The sequence below is a fragment of the Lissotriton helveticus genome, chromosome 5_1 (assembly GCF_964261635.1).
Source record: "Lissotriton helveticus chromosome 5_1, aLisHel1.1, whole genome shotgun sequence".
NCBI lineage: Eukaryota > Metazoa > Chordata > Amphibia > Caudata > Salamandridae > Lissotriton > Lissotriton helveticus.
In genome coordinates this window covers 1,524,778,035-1,524,796,284 of record NC_136065.1, presented here as the reverse complement: position 1 = coordinate 1,524,796,284, position 18,250 = coordinate 1,524,778,035, and the positions used below count along the sequence as shown (strand labels likewise).

The 18,250-nt window shown below is 50.7% G+C and overlaps 1 protein-coding gene across 23 annotated transcripts in view; it reads right to left on the bottom strand.

The window, feature by feature from the left end:
* LOC144755528 (polymeric immunoglobulin receptor-like) overlaps window positions 1-18,250 on the bottom strand; it is a 348,962-nt gene that overhangs the window by 26,060 nt on the left and 304,652 nt on the right. For all 23 annotated transcript variants that reach the window (XM_078644541.1, XM_078644560.1, XM_078644554.1 and 20 more), the window contains one exon: window positions 4,685-4,804. In XM_078644541.1, coding sequence (XP_078500667.1) covers window positions 4,685-4,804 — 120 coding nt within the window. The remainder of the gene's footprint in view (window positions 1-4,684; window positions 4,805-18,250) is intronic.

Here is an 18,250-nt window from a genome sequence, read left to right as displayed (position 1 = left end):
CAGCTGCTGGGGCAAAGTCACCGAAGACCAGCTGATCACCGCCCTCGCCCAGAACCAACCCCACTAACCCAGACACCGCAGCCAACAACCTCAGACAGTGGATTGATGACTGTGCCAACACCCTTGCCCCGCTCAAGAAACCCTCCAACAGCCACGCCAGCAAGAGAGCCACCTGGTTCACCCACGAACTCCAGACATCCAAACGCGCATTCCGGGAACTGGAGAAAATATGGCTCCACGAACGAACACCGGACAACCACGCAGCCCACAAGGACACCACCCACAGACATCACCACATCAGACTAGCCAAGAGATTCTCCTTGAAATACCGCCTGGATAACAACACACACGACAGCAAAAAGCTCTTCAGCATCGTAACGGAACTCTCCAACCCCAGCGCCAACACCATCGACATCCCACCCTTGCAAGAACTGTGTGACTCACTAGCCATCTTCTTCCATCACAAGATCACTGACATCCATGAGAGCTTCAAAACCAAGACCGCCCGACTACGCCAGACTCCACCTCCCCTGTGAACACCACCAGCGCATCCGCCTGACCTCCTGTTCCAACGTCAATGATGACGAGACACGCAATGTCATGAACTCCATCCACTCAGGTTCTCCGTCAGACCTGTGCCCACACCACGTGTTCAACAAAGCAGACGCAGCCATCGCATCCCAACTACGAAGGTCATCAACATCTCCTTCGAAACAGCGACATTCCAGGAAATCTGGAAGCACGCCGAAATCAACGCCCTCCTCAAGAAGCCCAAGGCGGACCCCAAGGACCTCAAGAACTTCCGGCCTATCTCCCTGCTTCCGTTCCCAGCAAAGGTCATAGAAACAATCATCAACAAGCAACTGGCCCGCCACCTGGAAGACAACAACATCCTGGACCCATCTTAATCCGGATTCAGACGAAACCACAGCACCGAGACAGCCCACATCGCCGCCACAGACAACATCAGGTGCCAACTAGACAACTGCGAAACATCAGCCCTCATCCTCCTGGACCTGTCGGCTGCATTCGACGCGGTCTGCCATCGCACTCTAAAGACACGCCTCCTAGAAGCCGGAATCCAAGAGAAGGCCCTTGACTGGACCACGTCCTTCCTCTCCGGGAGAACCCAGAGCGTCCGCCTCCCACACTTCCAATCCAAAGCCAACGACATCATTTTCCCCAGGGCTCATCCCTCAGTCCGACTCTGCTCTACATGGTCCCCCTCGCACAAGTGGCCCGCCATCACGACCTCAACATCATCTCCTACGCCGACGACACCCAGCTCATCCTCTCCCTCACCAAGGACCCACACATTGCCAAAAGCAACCTTCACGAGGGAATGAAGGCCGTCGACGAATGGATGAGGAGCAGCCGTCTGAAACTGAACTCGGACAAGACGGAGGTCCTCTTCCTCGGACCCACCCCCTCAGCCTGGGATGATTCCTGGTGGCCGACCACACTGGGGAAGGCCCTTGACTGGACCACGTCCTTCCTCTCCGGGAGAACCCAGAGCGTCCGCCTCCCACACTTCCAATCCAAAGCCACCGACATAATTTGCCCCAGGGCTCATCCCTCAGTCCGACTCTGCTCTACATGGCCCCCCTCGCACAAGTGGCCCGCCATCACGACCTCAACATCATCTCCTACGCCGATGACACCCAGCTCATCCTCTCCCTCACCAAGGACCCACACATTGCCAAAAGCAACCTTCACGAGGGAATGAAGGCCGTCGACGACTGGATGAGGAGCAGCCGTCTGAAACTGAACTCGGACAAGATGGAGGTCCTCTTCCTCGGACCCACCCCCTCAGCCTGGGATGATTCCTGGTGGCCGACCACACTGGGAACAGCACCAACACCCTCCGACCATGCACGCAACCTAGGAGTCATCCTTGACTCCTCCCTCTCCATGTCTAAGCAGGTCAACGCCGTCTCCTCCTCCTGCTACAACACCCTCCGCATGCTTCGCAGGATCTACAAGTGGATCCCGACCGAAACAAGAAAAACGGTTACACAGGCCCTCGTCAGCAGCAGACTGGACTACGGCAATGCACTCTACGCAGGAATTCCAGCCAAACTCCTACGACGACTACAACGCATCCAAAACGCCTCCGCCCGACTGATCGTCAAGGTCCCCCGCCGCATCCACATCACCCCCCACCTGAGAAACCTACACTGGCTCCCCGTCGACAAGAGGATCACCTTCAAGCTCCTCACCCGTGCACACAAAGCACTCCACAACGCCGGACCAGCCTACCTGAACAGCAGACTCAGCTTCTACACCCCCACCTGCCAGCTCCGCTCCGCCAGCCTCGCACTCGCCGCTGTTCCCCGCATCCAACGAAGCACCTCCGACAGCAGATCCTTCTCCTACTTCGCTGCCAATACCTGGAACACCCTCCCTACCCACATACGACAGACCCAAGACCTACTCGCCTTCAGAAGACTCCTCAAGACCTAGCTCTTCGAGCAGTAGCAGCACCCCCCTCCCTTCAGCGCCTTGGGACCCTCTCAGGTAAGTAGCATGCTCTACAAGTACTCTGATTGATTGATTGATTGAAGAAACAAGAGTAAATTACCATCGTTTGTGGAAATCGGGTTACTAATGATTAGGGCTCCTGGTTTTACGGTATTTATTTTTTTGACATTTCCGTCTGTGTTATCCATATTTATTTTTTGCTCCTTTTATCTGTATTCATCCATATTTATTGTACGTTTTGTGAAAAAATTTATACTGAAATGTGTATATTTCTAAATGTATTTAACCAGTTAATTTACACTTGTGCCTGAAGACTTTACAAGTTTCAATGATATAAACATACTCAGATGATAAAATAGGCACTTATAAGAAAACATGCACATTTTAGAATTAAACTGCTGTTTAAGGCTCTTTGCTAAAATTCCTTTATTTCTTTACCCCCTTGCCTGTCAATCCGCACAGCTATTGGCCTGACAGTTATAATTAACTGCATTCAGAATCACTGAAAAGCAATCCATTTTCCATTTTTATTCACATTTTAAAATAAATATTGGCAGGAAAGTAAATGGTATTCTGTCTGTATTTATCATTAAAAATCAGTAAAAACAAAAAACAGTGGGCCTTACTAATGATACATCATGTTTTACTGAACTACTGAATTATTCTGTAATCTAAAAATTATATTCCTTTTCCCAAGAAATATGGAGGCATTGACATTATTGCATATAATTGAGATGTTAGCCTTATCTACATTTTACTCCTTCCTTCCCAGAGTATATCTTGACAATTTAACCCCACCTTTCAGGAGATTGTTTAAAAGTCCCCCAGTCCTGCAGAACAGGTCTTAGCTGCTAGCAAGCAATCAGAAAAAACTGCATAAGTAAGTGTAAGTTCAGATCATTACATTTACTAATAGAGTAGCATACAATTGTGACTTAATAAAGCAATAATGAATCTGAGTGGACAGACATGAGTATATACAAATTAAGTTCACCTTTTATAGCCAGGCAGGGCAACTAGACTACAATGACTGGCTAGTTTTCTATAGCTGAAATTAAGAACTGTTAGAATGCCCATCCTGTGACCTGAGACTGAAGCAAGCATAGACCCCCAGACATATGCCTGTTTAGCACTTCCCTGGCTTGTGCTTCTACTCTATCCCTTGTTTACTACATTGGGCAACTGAAAAAACCTGCAGTTAACTTTGTATGCTTGGATGACATTACCATGAGTTAAGGATCTTTGTTATAAGAAATTGATATAGGGGGTAATCAATGATTGAGAGCTTGTGAGAAAAAGGTGAAAAGATACGTTCCAAGAGCAAAAAGTGAAAGCCAGAAATATATATAGTAAAAGATAGGGCATTAGAAGATGAGGTACTTGTTAACACCCAGAATCTCACAAAACTTGAGTTGTAAAGAGAGTACCTGCTACAGTATGAGGCAGCAGCAGGGCCTAAAATGCACAGAAATTCAGTCCATAGTACGAGTGCCGCAGTACTATGGACCGCCGTACTCATAATCAGGCCCTTAGTATTTGTAGATGGTTGAAAGAGGATGAAAAGTGTCACACCACAAATCTTTCCCAACAGCTCGAATTACCAGAAGTCCTTTTTTGTTGATTGCAACAATTTGACTGTTTAGTGGTATACCTTTGGCTAGTGGTCGACCCCACCCAAGGTTATTATAGGCTCTATTGTCAAAGTGTCATCAAAATTATGGAGGATTCTTTTTTCTTTCTTTCTTTCTTTCTTTCTTTCTTTCTTTCTTTCGTTCTTTCGTTCTTCCTTTTTTCTTTTTTTTTCTATCTTTCTTCCTTACTTTCTTTCTTTAGTTCTTCCTTCTTTCTTTAGTTTTTCATACTTTCTTTTTTCCCTCAACTACTTTGTAATTTCTACCTCCCTTCTTTCCTCAGCCAGTCTGCCTCTCCGTACCTTGCCTTGCCCTGCCTTGCCTTGTATTTTCTTACTTCCTTCTGGTTTTTGCCTCCCTCACGTACATCCTCCTTCAATGGTTTTTCATTTACTCCTGGTTGTCTGAGCTGTAGTTACTTAAAAGGATAGCAGTTTTGAAATGTGAAAATATCCTCATGAGAACTCATTTATTTATATGTTCCTATTTTTTGCAGGTTGCGCTAACTTTTCCCATCTTTATGACACAATAATCAATTTTGAGACAGGTGTGTTCAAGCTCAGTAGGCCTACCTTGGCCAATCTCGGTCTCCTGGACACCAGCTGCAGCTGGATTCTCCTTCCCCGAGTAAGAGGGATTTTCCAGCTCACTCAGGCTGATGTTTGTCCTGAAACTGCCAACGGAAACCAAATCTGTGCAACAGAGAATCAGAAAATAGAAATAAAGAAAGGTCAATAACTGCTTTAGTCAAGCACAAAGACCTCTGTCCCAAGAGTGCATTCCCTTCTCACCAGCAGGGGTGTTTAATGCTCACCTGTAGGAAGCATTAAAATCTCACACTGATCTCAGGTGCCTATACATCACATTCCACAAACACAACATGAGCACCCTAAAACATATGAAGTAGCTAAAGCTGATTCAATTCACATAGAGTCATTTACAGAAGGAAAGAAATTGCTCCCTCATTCAGGCATACTCTCGGAAAAATATTGTTTTGATTTTAAATCAATGGTATCAGTTTTACTGAAAAATAAGTCTTTTACCACAAAATAATTCATTATTTCATATGCCGCATCAACGTCCATCAAAAACTCTAAGAATTCACCATCATTGACCACTGTTATGAGTGACCAATATGTTTTACTTAATTTACACAGTAGGCAAAAATAGCAGTTTTGACTTCATATAATTTTTGGAGAAACAATGCAATATTTCAAGGATTTCATGGTGTATTTAAAGTATGTTTCAAATCAAAATAAGAGTACTCCTTAGTAAGCATGGGCGTAAAATCCGCTCCGCTCGCGGATTTTTCGGATTTTCGGCAAATTCGCAATCCGCGAACTCTCGCGAATTAGTCGAAAATCCGTGAATCCGCTCGCGGCGGATTTTTTGCTTGGTTGCGGCGCGCGGCGTGGTGCACGGCGTTCACTTTCCGTCATTTAGCGTTTGCCGAGTTGTTTTTCTTTGCGAGTGCCGCGCCATTTTGGATCTTGCTGCGTGATCCCGCGGGAGTTTGGCGCCCGCGAATACGTAATCGCGGCTTGCCACCTTGCACAGCACACCTCGCGAGAGTTCGCAATTGCGAACACGTAGTTGCGGCGGAAAGGAACAATCTCGCACTCGCGAAATAGAGCTTTTGCAATTCTGCACAAGAAAATCACCAGCAAACAGGATAAACCTTCAGAAAATTATGATTTTTATCAGAATCACTCCTCAGGTTGACATTTGCATGGCCTTTTTTTTTGCAAGGAGTCCATTTTTGGGGGGGGGGAGGAAGGAAGTGCCCCACAGTCTCCAACTTCCTGTTCCTGTCCAGCAGGCTCCTCCCAGTGCTTTGTCCATCTCCTGGTCACTTTCATTTGGATCTGGAGCTGGAAGGATTACTTTTTGTGGGTGCTGCTGGATATTTGGATTTGAGGCCTTTTTGACTGTCTTTGGATCACTTTTGGATTAGAAATCAACTTTCACAAGTAAGTTTGTTTGGGGCATTACAGTTGCTGCAAGTACAATTTTGGAACTTTTTCAGAACATTAAATAAATTATATTGTGGGTAGCCACAGTATCCAGTAGGACCAGGGTTGGTTAGGGGTGCATGATACAACTGTTTTGTTGAATTTAAACACCATTGAGGCCAGGGATGGGCTGGGATTGTGCTGATTTTTGTCGTTTTTTTGGGCCTGCTGGTGTGGCCCTTTGCCCAGGGGTGGTGAGTGTTGCATGGGCCTAGTCTTTCTGTGGGGTGTCTTCTTGAATTTAAACATAATTGAGGCCATGGATGGGCTGGGATTGTGCTTATTTTATTGTTTTTTGTCGTTTTTTTGGGGCTGCTGGTGGGGCCCTTTGCCCAGGGGTAGTGGTGCATGGACTGAGTGTGCCTGTAGTGTGGTCTCACTCTCTTTAATGTAAACATCATGGATGGCATTGGATTGTGGTGATTTCTGGCTGTTTTTCTGTTTTTTGGGGGTGTACTGTTGATGTGGACTGGCCATGTGGGTGGTGGTGGTGGCCATCTTGAGTGCTGGCTGGTACAGGCAACATGTGCTTGGGGTGTAAGGGGCCATTTTGAGGAGAGGCAGTGTCTGAGGCCTGCACTTATTTTGCCTACTTTTCATCCATTATGCCCAGGGGTAGTGAGTGTTGCATGGGCCTAGTGTTTCTGAGGGGTGTCTTCTTGAATTTAAACACCATTGAGGCCATGGATGGGCTGGGATTGTGCTGTTTTTATTGTTTTTTGTCGTTTTTTTGGGCCTGCTGGAGGGGCCCTTTGCCCAGGGGTGGTGAGTGTTGCATGGGCCTAGTCTTTCTGAGGGGTGTCTTCTTGAATTTAAACACCATTGAGGCCATGGATGGGCTGGGCTTGTGCTGATTTTATTGTTTTTGGTCGTTTTTTTGGGCCTGCTGGTGGGGCCCTTTGCCCAGGGGTGGTGAGTGTTGCATGGGCCTAGTCTTTCTGTGGGGTGTCTTCTTGAATTTAAACATAATTGAGGCCATGGATGGGCTGGGATTGTGCTTATTTTATTGTTTTTTGTCGTTTTTTGGGGGCTGCTGGTGTGGCCTTTTGCCCAGGGGTGGTGGTGCATGGACTGAGTGTGCCTGTGGTGTGGTCTCACTCTCTTTAATGTAAACATCATGGATGGCATTGGATTGTGGTGATTTCTGGCTGTTTTTCTGTTTTTTGGGGGTGTACTGTTGATGTGGACTGGCCATGTGGGTGGTGGTGGTGGCCATCTTGAGTGCTGGCTGGTACAGGCAGCAACATGTGCTTGGGGTGTAAGGGGCCATTTTGAGGAGAGGCAGTGTCTGAGGCCTGCACTTATTTTGCCTACTTTTCATCCATTATGCCCAGGGGTAGTGAGTGTTGCATGGGCCTAGTGTTTCTGAGGGGTGTCTTCTTGAATTTAAACACCATTGAGGCCATGGATGGGCTAGGATTGTGCTGATTTTATTGTTTTTTGTCGTTTTTTTGGGCCTGCTGGTGGGGCCCTTTGCCCAGGGGTGGTGAGTGTTGCATGGGCCTAGTCTTTCTGTGGGTGTCTTCTTGAATTTAAACATAATTGAGGCCATGGATGGGCTGGGATTGTGCTTATTTTATTGTTTTTTGTCGTTTTTTGGGGGCTGCTGGTGTGGCCTTTTGCCCAGGGGTGGTGGTGCATGGACTGAGTGTGCCTGTGGTGTGGTCTCACTCTCTTTAATGTAAACATCATGGATGGCATTGGATTGTGGTGATTTCTGGCTGTTTTTCTGTTTTTGGGGGTGTACTGTTGATGTGGACTGGCCATGTGGGTGGTGGTGGTGGCCATCTTGAGTGCTGGCTGGTACAGGCAACATGTGCTTGGGGTGTAAGGGGCCATTTTGAAGAGAGGCAGTGTGGGACACCCCCGCGCCGCACGGCCACCAGCTGCTGCGTGTGCCCCATTGCCTTGCCACTGCCATGCTGCCTGCCTCGCTTCCGCTGACCACGCCCCCCTCCTCCGAGCGGCGTGGTCCGTGCTCGCCTGCCGGCTGCCTTAACTGTTGTTATTTTTGTTTTGTTTTTCTCTCCATTTGTGCCTGTTTTTCTGTAATTTAGTGCCCGTGTTAGCGTTTTCCTTCCTGTGTGCCCGCCTACCTCGCCGCCCTCCGCTCTCCCTCCCCGCTTCCGGCCACCGCCGCTTACCCCGCCCCTTTTTCTCTTCTGTACCCTCCCCGCTCCCGCCTCCCAGCTGCTCCGCCCACCCGCGCACTTGGCCTTATATGGCGACCGTGCGACGCAGGTGAGTGTGACCCACTTGTGGGACACCCCCGCGCCGCACGGCCACCAACTGCTGCGTGTGCCCCATTGCCTTGCCATTGCCTCGCTGCCTGCCTCGCTTCCGCTGACCACGCCCCCCTCCTCCGAGCGGCGTGGTCCGTGCTCGCCTGCCGGCTGCCTTAACTGTTGTTATTTTTGTTTTGTTTTTCTCTCCATTTGTGCCTGTTTTTCTGTAATTTAGTGCCCGTGTTAGCGTTTTCCTTCCTGTGTGCCCGCCTACCTCGCCGCCCTCCGCTCTCCCTCCCCGCTTCCCGCCACCGCCGCTTACCCCGCCCCTTTTTCTCTTCTGTACCCTCCCCGCTCCCGCCTCCCAGCTGCTCCGCCCACCCGCGCACTTGGCCTTATATGGCGACCGTGCGACGCAGGTGAGTGTGACCCACTTGTGGGACACCCCCGCGCCGCACGGCCACCAGCTGCTGCGTGTGCCCCATTGCCTTGCCACTGCCTCGCTGCCTGCCTCGCTTCCGCTGACCACGCCCCCCTCCTCCGAGCGGCGTGGTCCGTGCTCGCCTGCCGGCTGCCTTAACTGTTGTTATTTTTGTTTTGTTTTTCTCTCCATTTGTGCCTGTTTTTCTGTAATTTAGTGCCCGTGTTAGCGTTTTCCTTCCTGTGTGCCCGCCTACCTCGCCGCCCTCCGCTCTCCCTCCCCGCTTCCCGCCACCGCCGCTTACCCCGCCCCTTTTTCTCTTCTGTACCCTCCCCGCTCCCGCCTCCCAGCTGCTCCGCCCACCCGCGCACTTCGCCTTATATGGCGACCGTGCGAACGCGCAGCGTTGACGCGCAGCAGGCGCGCCGATTGTGCGCCGAAGGCGCGCCAAAGGTAAGCCCGTCTGCGCCCGTCCGCGCCTGGACCGCGCCCAGTGCCAGGACCCCTGGCCCCCACCGACGGAAGCCGCCCCGACGAACCTACAACGCCGCCGCTCTCTTCGCACTCAACACCGGCCGCACCCCAGGATGCCACCGAGCCGCCCCGAAGCACACCCACGGACCCTTCAGCTGCCACGCCTGCAAGTTCACCTGCATCCGGACCGACCCTGCACCAGCACCCGCCAAGCCGAACACCAGCAACAACCACCTCAAGTGCATCCTGCTCAACACCCGCTCCATCCACAGACACGCCATCGAACTCTGGAACCTCCTTGACACCACAGCCCCTGACGTCGCCTTCCTCACAGAGACCTGGATGAACGCCTCCTCAGCGCCCGACATCGCCATCGCCATCCCAGAAGGCTACAAGATCACACGGAGGGACCGCACCGCCAACCAGACGGGAGGAGGCATCGCCATCATCCACAGAAACACCATCCGCATCACGACCAACACCGACGACACCCTAACCACCGCCGAACACCTGCACTTCCAGATCCACACCGACCCGAGGACCACCCTCAGAGGCACCCTGATCTACCGACCCCCGGGACCACGCACACGATTCAGCGAGGACATCGCCGACTTCATCAGCCCGCATGCCCTCCCCTCCGCCGACTACATCCTCCTGGGGGACCTCAACTTCCACCTGGAGAACAACAGCGGCCACAACACCATCACCCTGCTCGACAACCTCGCTAACCTCGGACTCAAGCAACTGGTGACCACCCCCACCCACCTCGCCGGACACACACTCGACGCCGTCTTCTCATCCAGCAAAGACATCGCCTTCAGCCACGCAACAGGACTCCACTGGACGGACCACAGCTGCGTCCACTTCACCTTCAAAAGAACGACGATCCACCACCACCAGCAACAGGTTGCCCGAAGAAGCTGGAACAAGATCACAGCCGACCAGCTCACCGCCTCCCTGAGCCAGCACCCTCCCGCCGGCTCAACGAACCCCAGCCAGGACGCCGACAACCTCACGAAGTGGATCAGCAACTGTGCGGACGAACTCGCCCCTCTGAGGACCCCGCCCAGCAGACCCGGCAGCAGAAAAGCCCCATGGTTCACCGACGAACTCAAGAGCTCCAAGAAGAACTGCCGAGCCCTCGAGAAAGTGTGGAGAAGGGAACAAACAAGGGACAACATGGCTACCCTCAAGCTCGCCACCCGGAAACACCACCAACTGATCCGCGCCACCAAGAAAAATGCATACAAGGACCGGCTTGACAACAACGCACACAACTGCAAGGAACTCTTCAGCATCGTAAAAGAGCTCTCCAACCCCAACGCCGGAAACAACGACATCACCCCGTCGCAAGACCTCTGCAACTCCCTCGCCTCCTTCTTCCACAACAAGATCGCGGACATACACAACAGCTTCAGCACCCAACCGACGCACGCCACGACCACAGCAACGCCACCCACCACCACTCTCCGCGCCTGGACTCCGATCAGCACCGAAGACACCATCCGCACAATGAACTCCATCCACTCCGGATCTCCAACCGACCCCTGCCCTCACCACGTCTTCAACAAGGCCGACGCGGTCATCGCACCCCACCTGCGGGACATTATCAACACCTCCTTCGACACCGCCACCTTCCCGGAGAGCTGGAAGCACGCAGAACTCAACGCTCTACTCAAGAAACCCACAGCGGACCCCACCGAACTCAAGAATTACCGTCCCATCTCGCTCCTCCCGTTCCCGGCCAAAGTCATCGAAAAGACCGTCAACAAACAGCTGGCCGCCTTCCTCGAGACGAATGGATCCCTCGACCCCTCACAGTCTGGCTTCCGAGCCAACCACAGCACCGAGACCGCCCTCATCGCTGCCACCGACGACATCCGAACCCTGATGGACAACGGAGAAACAGCGGCCCTCCTCCTCCTTGACCTCTCCGCGGCGTTCAACACTGTCTTTTACCGCACCCTAATACAGCGCCTCGGCAACATCGGAATCCAGGAGAAGGCACTGGAATGGATCACCTCCTTCCTCGACGGAAGAACACAGAGAGTCCGCCTACCACCGTACAAGTCAGAGGCCACCGAAGTCATCTGCGGCGTCCCCCAAGGATCCTCGCTGAGTCCCACCCTCTTCAACGTCTACATGAGCCCCCTCGCGGACATCGCACGCAAACACAACCTCAGCATAATCTCCTACGCCGACGACACCCAGCTGATCCTCTCCCTGACCAACAACCCCGCCGCCGCCAGAACCAACCTGCACGAAGGGATGAGAGACGTAGCCGAGTGGATGACGACCAGCCGCCTGAAACTGAACTCGGACAAGACGGAGGTCCTCATCCTGGGCTCCTCGCCCTCCGCCTGGGACGACTCCTGGTGGCCCCCCGCCCTGGGCACCGCACCCAAACCGACTGACCACGCACGTAACCTGGGCTTCATCCTGGACTCCTCCCTCTCCATGACCAGACAAGTCAATGCCGTCTCCTCATCATGCTTCAACATCCTACGCATGCTACGGAAGATCTTCTGGTGGATCCCCACCGAGACCAGGAAGACCGTCACCCAGGCCCTCGTCACCAGCCGACTGGACTACGGCAACGCTCTCTACGCCGGAACCACCGCCAAGCTCCAGAAGAGACTCCAGCGGGTCCAGAACGCCTCAGCCAGACTCATCCTCGACCTCCCATGAAACAGCCACATCTCCGGACATCTGAGAGACCTGCACTGGCTCCCCCTCAAGAAAAGAATCACATTCCGTCTCCTCACCCACGCACACAAAGCCCTACACGACCAAGGCCCGAGCTACCTCAACAACCGAATCAACTTCTACGCTCCCAAGCGCCACCTCAGATCAACCAGCCTCGCCCTCGCCGCCGTCCCCCGCATCCGAAGAGCGACAACAGGAGGAAGGTCCTTCTCCCACCTGGCCGCCAAGACCTGGAACTCCCTCCCGACTGACCTGCGCCTGACCCAAGACCACCTCGCCTTCAGGAAGAAGCTCAAGACCTGGCTGTTCGAGCAGTAACGGCACCCCCCCCCCCCAGCGCCTTGAGACCCTACGGGTGAGTAGTGCGCTCTAAAAATGTCGTGATTGATTGATTGATTGATTGAGTGTCTGAGGCATGCACTTATTTTGCCTACTTTTCATCCATTATGCCCAGGGGTAGTGAGTGTTGCATACTTGCATGTCCCTAGTCTTTCTGTGGGGTGTCTTCAATGTAAACATCATGGATGGCATGGGATTGTGCTCATTTTTCTGTGTTTTGTCGATTTTTTGGGGTGTATATGTATGATGTTCCTCTGTCTTCCATTGCTTTTAGGTGCACAAGAAGACTCAAGAGAACCACCAGTGCCAGGAAGAAGTCCTGCAGCGGTGTGTGTGTGCAGCATAACGTCACGCGACGTCACGTCTGGACACAGAACCCTCTGCAACTCGTGCAACTGCTGCCTGCTGACCTGCTCTGAAGAAGATGGCCCCAAAAAAAGTAACCCGTAGCTCCTCTAGCAAGAAAGGTGCCAGTAAGGAGCAGAAGAAGCAAGTTACCAAGGACACTGGTGTGCCGCCCGCCCCTTTTTTTGGGAGTAAAAAAAAAAGTATGCCTGCAGCAGCAGCGGGATCTGCTGGGGACCAAGCTGGCAGCAGCACCCCCGCTCCATTGGGCTCAGTGCCACCACCACCACCAGGCCAACTTAAGTCCAAGGCCTTGAGTGCTGCAGAGGCAGCCAGTATAGTTCTTCAATCACCATCGACCAGTGATGTTGGCTCATCGCAAGAAAGCAGCAGCAATGTCCCTCAATCAACACAGGTTGTTGTAGCTCATCTGACGAGTGTTGAACAACCACAGCCGCAACAACAATCACATGTGCAAGTACAAGCCCAAGTACATGTGGAAGGAGAGGCAGCGCAAGGAGATGCGCAAGCAGAGGTGCATGGAGGGTCACAAGTGCCCACAATAGTTGTTCCTCCCGAAGTAGGGGCACATCAGGAAATCGACAATCAAGGCGAGGTATCATTTGAGGAAGCCACTCCTCCTGATGATCCTTCATTGTTTTCCACACCCCTAGCAAGGAAGAGATCAAGGGTGGTGTCTACATCTTCTTCAAGCACACCTCCTTCTGATGATACGGATCAAACTTGGGAACCAGCACCACAGCCGTCTGAGAGTGAGGCACACCATGATCCGACAAAGGTAGTTAAGCGTAAAAGGAAGCTCGTCCAAAGTCTCAGAGTTATGGAGTGTGATGAGGCTCAACAAGAAGTGGCGGATACTGCTGCTGATGAAGACTCTGCCAACGACGACCCAGTCATCATAAAGGTCACTGCAGCCCCAGCGGGCATGCAGCAAACAGACATTTTGACCCTAGCCCGAAGAGCTGCTGAGCGTGATGATGATGATGATGTTGTCGATGAGGAGGCAGTGGAAACACCACAATCATTGGAGTTAAGTAGTACACCAACTCGTCCCGCTTCCATATTTCTTTCTGGCAAGAAGAGACCTCCATCCACCTCGACCTTAATTAGTGGCGGTGAAAGTGCACAACGTACAAAAGTTGGGCAATCCAGATCCTCCACTTCATCTGGCATTAGCTTCATGACCACCACCACCAGTATCGCCGCCTCCTCCAGGTCCCACAGACACTTGAAGTCCCCAGTTTGGGACTTCTTTACTGTTTGTCAAAAAAATCCAAAGTTTGCCATTTGTACCCTTTGTAAGGTTGCAGTTAGTCGTGGTAAGCCAGGTACCAACTATGGTACCGGAGGCCAGAGAGGTCATCTTAGGAGACAGCACACTGTCAAATGGTTTGCGCACCTAGATGCGATCAAGAAAGGCCGAATTCAAGGAAACGTTGATGTTTCATCTGATGATGACGAGGAGGAAGAAGACGTGTCAAACACTTCCCTTACACCCAGTACCCCTGTCAGCAGCACACCCAATGTGAGGCACACTAAGAGTGTTGGAGCGAGTGAGACACCAACGCACAAAAGTTCACCAGCGAGCAAAATTGGGTCAACGAAGTCATTATCAGCCCGTAAATGCTTGGTCCAGGGCAACATTAGAACAATGCTTACTTCAGACGTGCCATATGAACGCAACCACCCACTGACGCGTCTGTATAACACTAAGCTGGCTAAAATGCTAGCTGTGGACCTTCTCCCTTTTTCTTTTGTAGAAGCGGTAGGTTTTCTAGAATTAGTGGCAACGCTCTGCCCTAAATGGAAGGTTCCTAGCCGGTTCTATTTTGCCAGAGTTGCAGTTCCAGCACTACATGAAGATGTGCTGGAGGCGATTGGGGCAGCTTTGCAGAAGAGTGCTGTTCACACAATACATCTGACAACAGACATGTGGACCAGTGGCGCAGGCGCTGATTACATGTGCATCACTGCACACTGGGTCTCTTTTTCAGGTGTTAAAGCAAAGCTAAACGCAGGTGTTGACCCGGACAAAGTTTTCAAAGCTGCTCGGAAACATGCAACACTAGCCATGTTTGGCTTGGAGAAAAGTCACACAGCAGAAAACATTTTGGAAGAGTTTGACAAAAAGGTCTTGAAAATGCTATCCCCCAAAAAACGCAAGATTGGTTATGTTTCCACGGATAATGGCGCCAATGTAGTTAAGGCCATGTCGCAGGGTGGCTATTTCAGAGTGCCATGTTTGGCGCACTGTATCAACCTGGTAGTTCAAAAATTCTTGAGTGATAGAGACAGTGCAGCGTTCGCGGTAATGGCCACCTGCCGCAAAATGTGCAACCATTTCAGCCATTCTTTTAAGGCCCGGAAGCATCTGAGGAGGCTGCTACTTCAAAGTCGAATACCAGTGAAAGCACTCATCCAGGAGGTGGCAACACGTTGGAACTCAACCTTCTACATGCTTGAGCGTCTGTATGAGCAGTATACGGTACTCGATCACTATTTCTTCACAGAGGGTACATCTCAGAAGGAGGACCTGCGGATGAGTGCGGCGCAATGGGACATAGTTAAAAGCCTGACAGACATGCTTCGTCCTTTTGAGTTCTTCACGCGTGCAGTCAGCCAGGAGCACTGTAATTTGGGAAAAGCTATCCCATTGTTGTGCATGCTGGAGCACCAACTGATGGCGGTGTCTTCTGAGTTTGAAAAAGATGTACAAAAAAAGACCATTTTATTTTGTCTGAGAAATTATTAGAGCGCCTACGTGGTGATGAACATCTTCAAAAGATCAAGTCAGAACAGCATTACATTTGTGCTACTATTCTGGATCCACGCTACAAAAAGGCGCTGGCAGGCAAAGCATTCTTTCCTTTTGCTGATGAAGATGTTCAAAATTACAAACATTGGCTAGCCTGGTCAGCCAAGAGGTTTGAAAAAGAACGGCAGGTTATTGAAGGAGAAGGCAGTACATCAGCATCAGCATCAGCAGGCCATCCCCAGTCACAAGAATCCACTTCTGCACCTGTGGCTGGGGCACAAGTGACCTCTCAGCCGTTAAAGACACCGGCAAGTGGATCATCTGCACCACACACAACACTAACAGTGGCTGCTGTGGAGGATTGGCTAAGTTTGCTTGGGTATGGTTCTCGAAAAAATGTCACAGGCACAGCAAAAAGTAAGCAAAGTGGAGGAACCGTTGATGACCTTGAGTCGATGGTGCAGGACTATCTGAATGACTCAACAGAGGTCTTTCTTAATGATGAGCCATTGCAGTATTGGCATGGCAAAAAACAATTGTGGCCACAGCTCTCCAACCTGGCTATAAACTATTTGTCTTGCCCACTCGCAAGTGTGTCTTCAGATTGTGTTTTCAGTGCTGCTGGTGGCATTGTAACTCCCAAACGGAGCCGCCTCTCGCCCAAAAATGTGGAGCGGCTGACAATGATCAAGATGAATCAGCACCTCATACCACCAGATTACAAAGTACGAGAAAGCACGCCGCATGAAGACGAGGAGGACGGCAACGTAGATGAGGGGATTTGTTCTCTGTTCGGTGGCACTGACCTCATCCTGCCTGAATTCGCAGAGTATGATGACAAAATCTTCTTCTTATTCCCTGACACCGAGGCCTGAAAATGAGACAATGAATCAATAACTTTCTTTTTCCTTATTCACTTTTATTCCTGTTTGTCTCTCTTTCTTTGTTTTGCACAGTTAATTTAATTCAAACTTTAATCACCTAATCCCAAAAACAAGACCATCAGCAGAACTGTCTTCACTTGTTTGCTTATTGATTTGAAGGTGCCGCAGTCTACATTCCTCAGGTTCACAAGTTCTGAAGAACATGCTCCTCTATCCTCCTCCTACAGACTGCGATTTCCCTCAAAGCAGAGTGCTGGATTACGCCCAATGAAGAAAGACTCAGCACTTGTGGGGGTGTTGTACTTCTTTGCGGGTGAGTTGACGGATTTGGGCCCATTGCTGTGAAGCTCTAATAATGGACAAAAGTGTTTTGGACCAAATATGAGGTGGAAATTTCTTGCCGTTTTTGCTGACTTGCTTGCCTTTGGGGTGCTCTTTGGCGGGGTTCCGGGTGTTTGTGGGTGATTTTTGGTGTCTGGGAGCACTGCTGCGACAGTCTAATCTTGATTGCATTTGCTTTTCAGGAAATCCGTGGCGGAAAACAGGAGTTATGATGATTGATGATGATGACCTAGCTGCACAGCGCCGCGTTTGGACCGAAGGCCGAGAGATATTGTAAGTATGAGATTTAGCTTTTTCGCTGTTTGGGGGTGTTGTCGGGTGGTTTTTTCCGGGTGGGTTGGCGGGTCTTGCCTGGGGCATTCCTGGGAAGGTCTAATACCGGATAGAAGTGTTTTGGACAAAATCCTTAAGGAACAGCCTTTTTTTTGCTATTTCTTCTGTCATCTTGCTCAATGTAGCGTTTTGGGGGGCTTCCTGCTGTTCGTGGGTGGGTTGCGGCCGGGGTCTCTGTCGAAGCACTGCTGCGACAATCTAATCTTGATTGCATTTGCTTTTCAGGAAATCCGTGCTGGAAAACAGGAGTTATGATGATTGATGATGAATGATGACCTAGCTGCACAGCGCCGCGTTTGGACCGAAGGCCGAGAGATATTGTAAGTATGAGATTTAGCTTTTTCGCTGTTTGGGGGTGTTGTCGGGTGGTTTTTTCCGGGTGGGTTGGCGGGTCTTGCCTGGGGCATTCCTGGGAAGGTCTAATACCGGATAGAAGTGTTTTGGACAAAATCCTTAAGGAACAGCCTTTTTTTTGCTATTTCTTCTGTCATCTTGCTCAATGTAGCGTTTTGGGGGGCTTCCTGCTGTTCGTGGGTGGGTTGCGGCCGGGGTCTCTGTCGAAGCACTGCTGCGACAATCTAATCTTGATTGCATTTGCTTTTCAGGAAATCCGTGCTGGAAAACAGGAGTTATGATGATTGATGATGAATGATGACCTAGCTGCACAGCGCCGCGTTTGGACCGAAGGCCGAGAGATATTGTAAGTATGAGATTTAGCTTTTTCGCTGTTTGGGGGTGTTGTCGGGTGTTTTTTTCCGGGTGGGTTGGCGGGTCTTGCCTGGGGCATTCCTGGGAAGGTCTAATACCGGCTAGAAGTGTTTTGGACAAAATCCATAAGGAAACACCAGTTTTGGCACTTTTTGTAAGTTAGGGTTCGTTAGGGTTAGCCCTAGCAGCAGGTTTGCATGTGTTTCGGGGGGTTCTATTGCAACGCAGTTCTGGTGTTTTAGAGCACTGTTGGAGCGATGCTGGCTATGGATACTTTTGCTTGCTTGCAAGTGGTTTGAATACAATCCACGGTCTGTATTTGGGCCTACTGTTACTTTCAAAGTACGTTTTGTCACCATTTTTCTGCTAGGCATCGTTTTTGGAGATCTGATTGGGGTTCTTCTACATTTTTGCGACTGGCTTTAGTAAGGGTCTTGGTGGGAGCATTGCTGGGAAGGTCAAATTTTGTTCTAAAACACAGTTTACAGTACACCTACCTTGAGGGGAAAGATCCGCTATAATATTTTGGCCATACTTATTTATCCTTAAAAAGGTGACTCAGACAGAGCACGC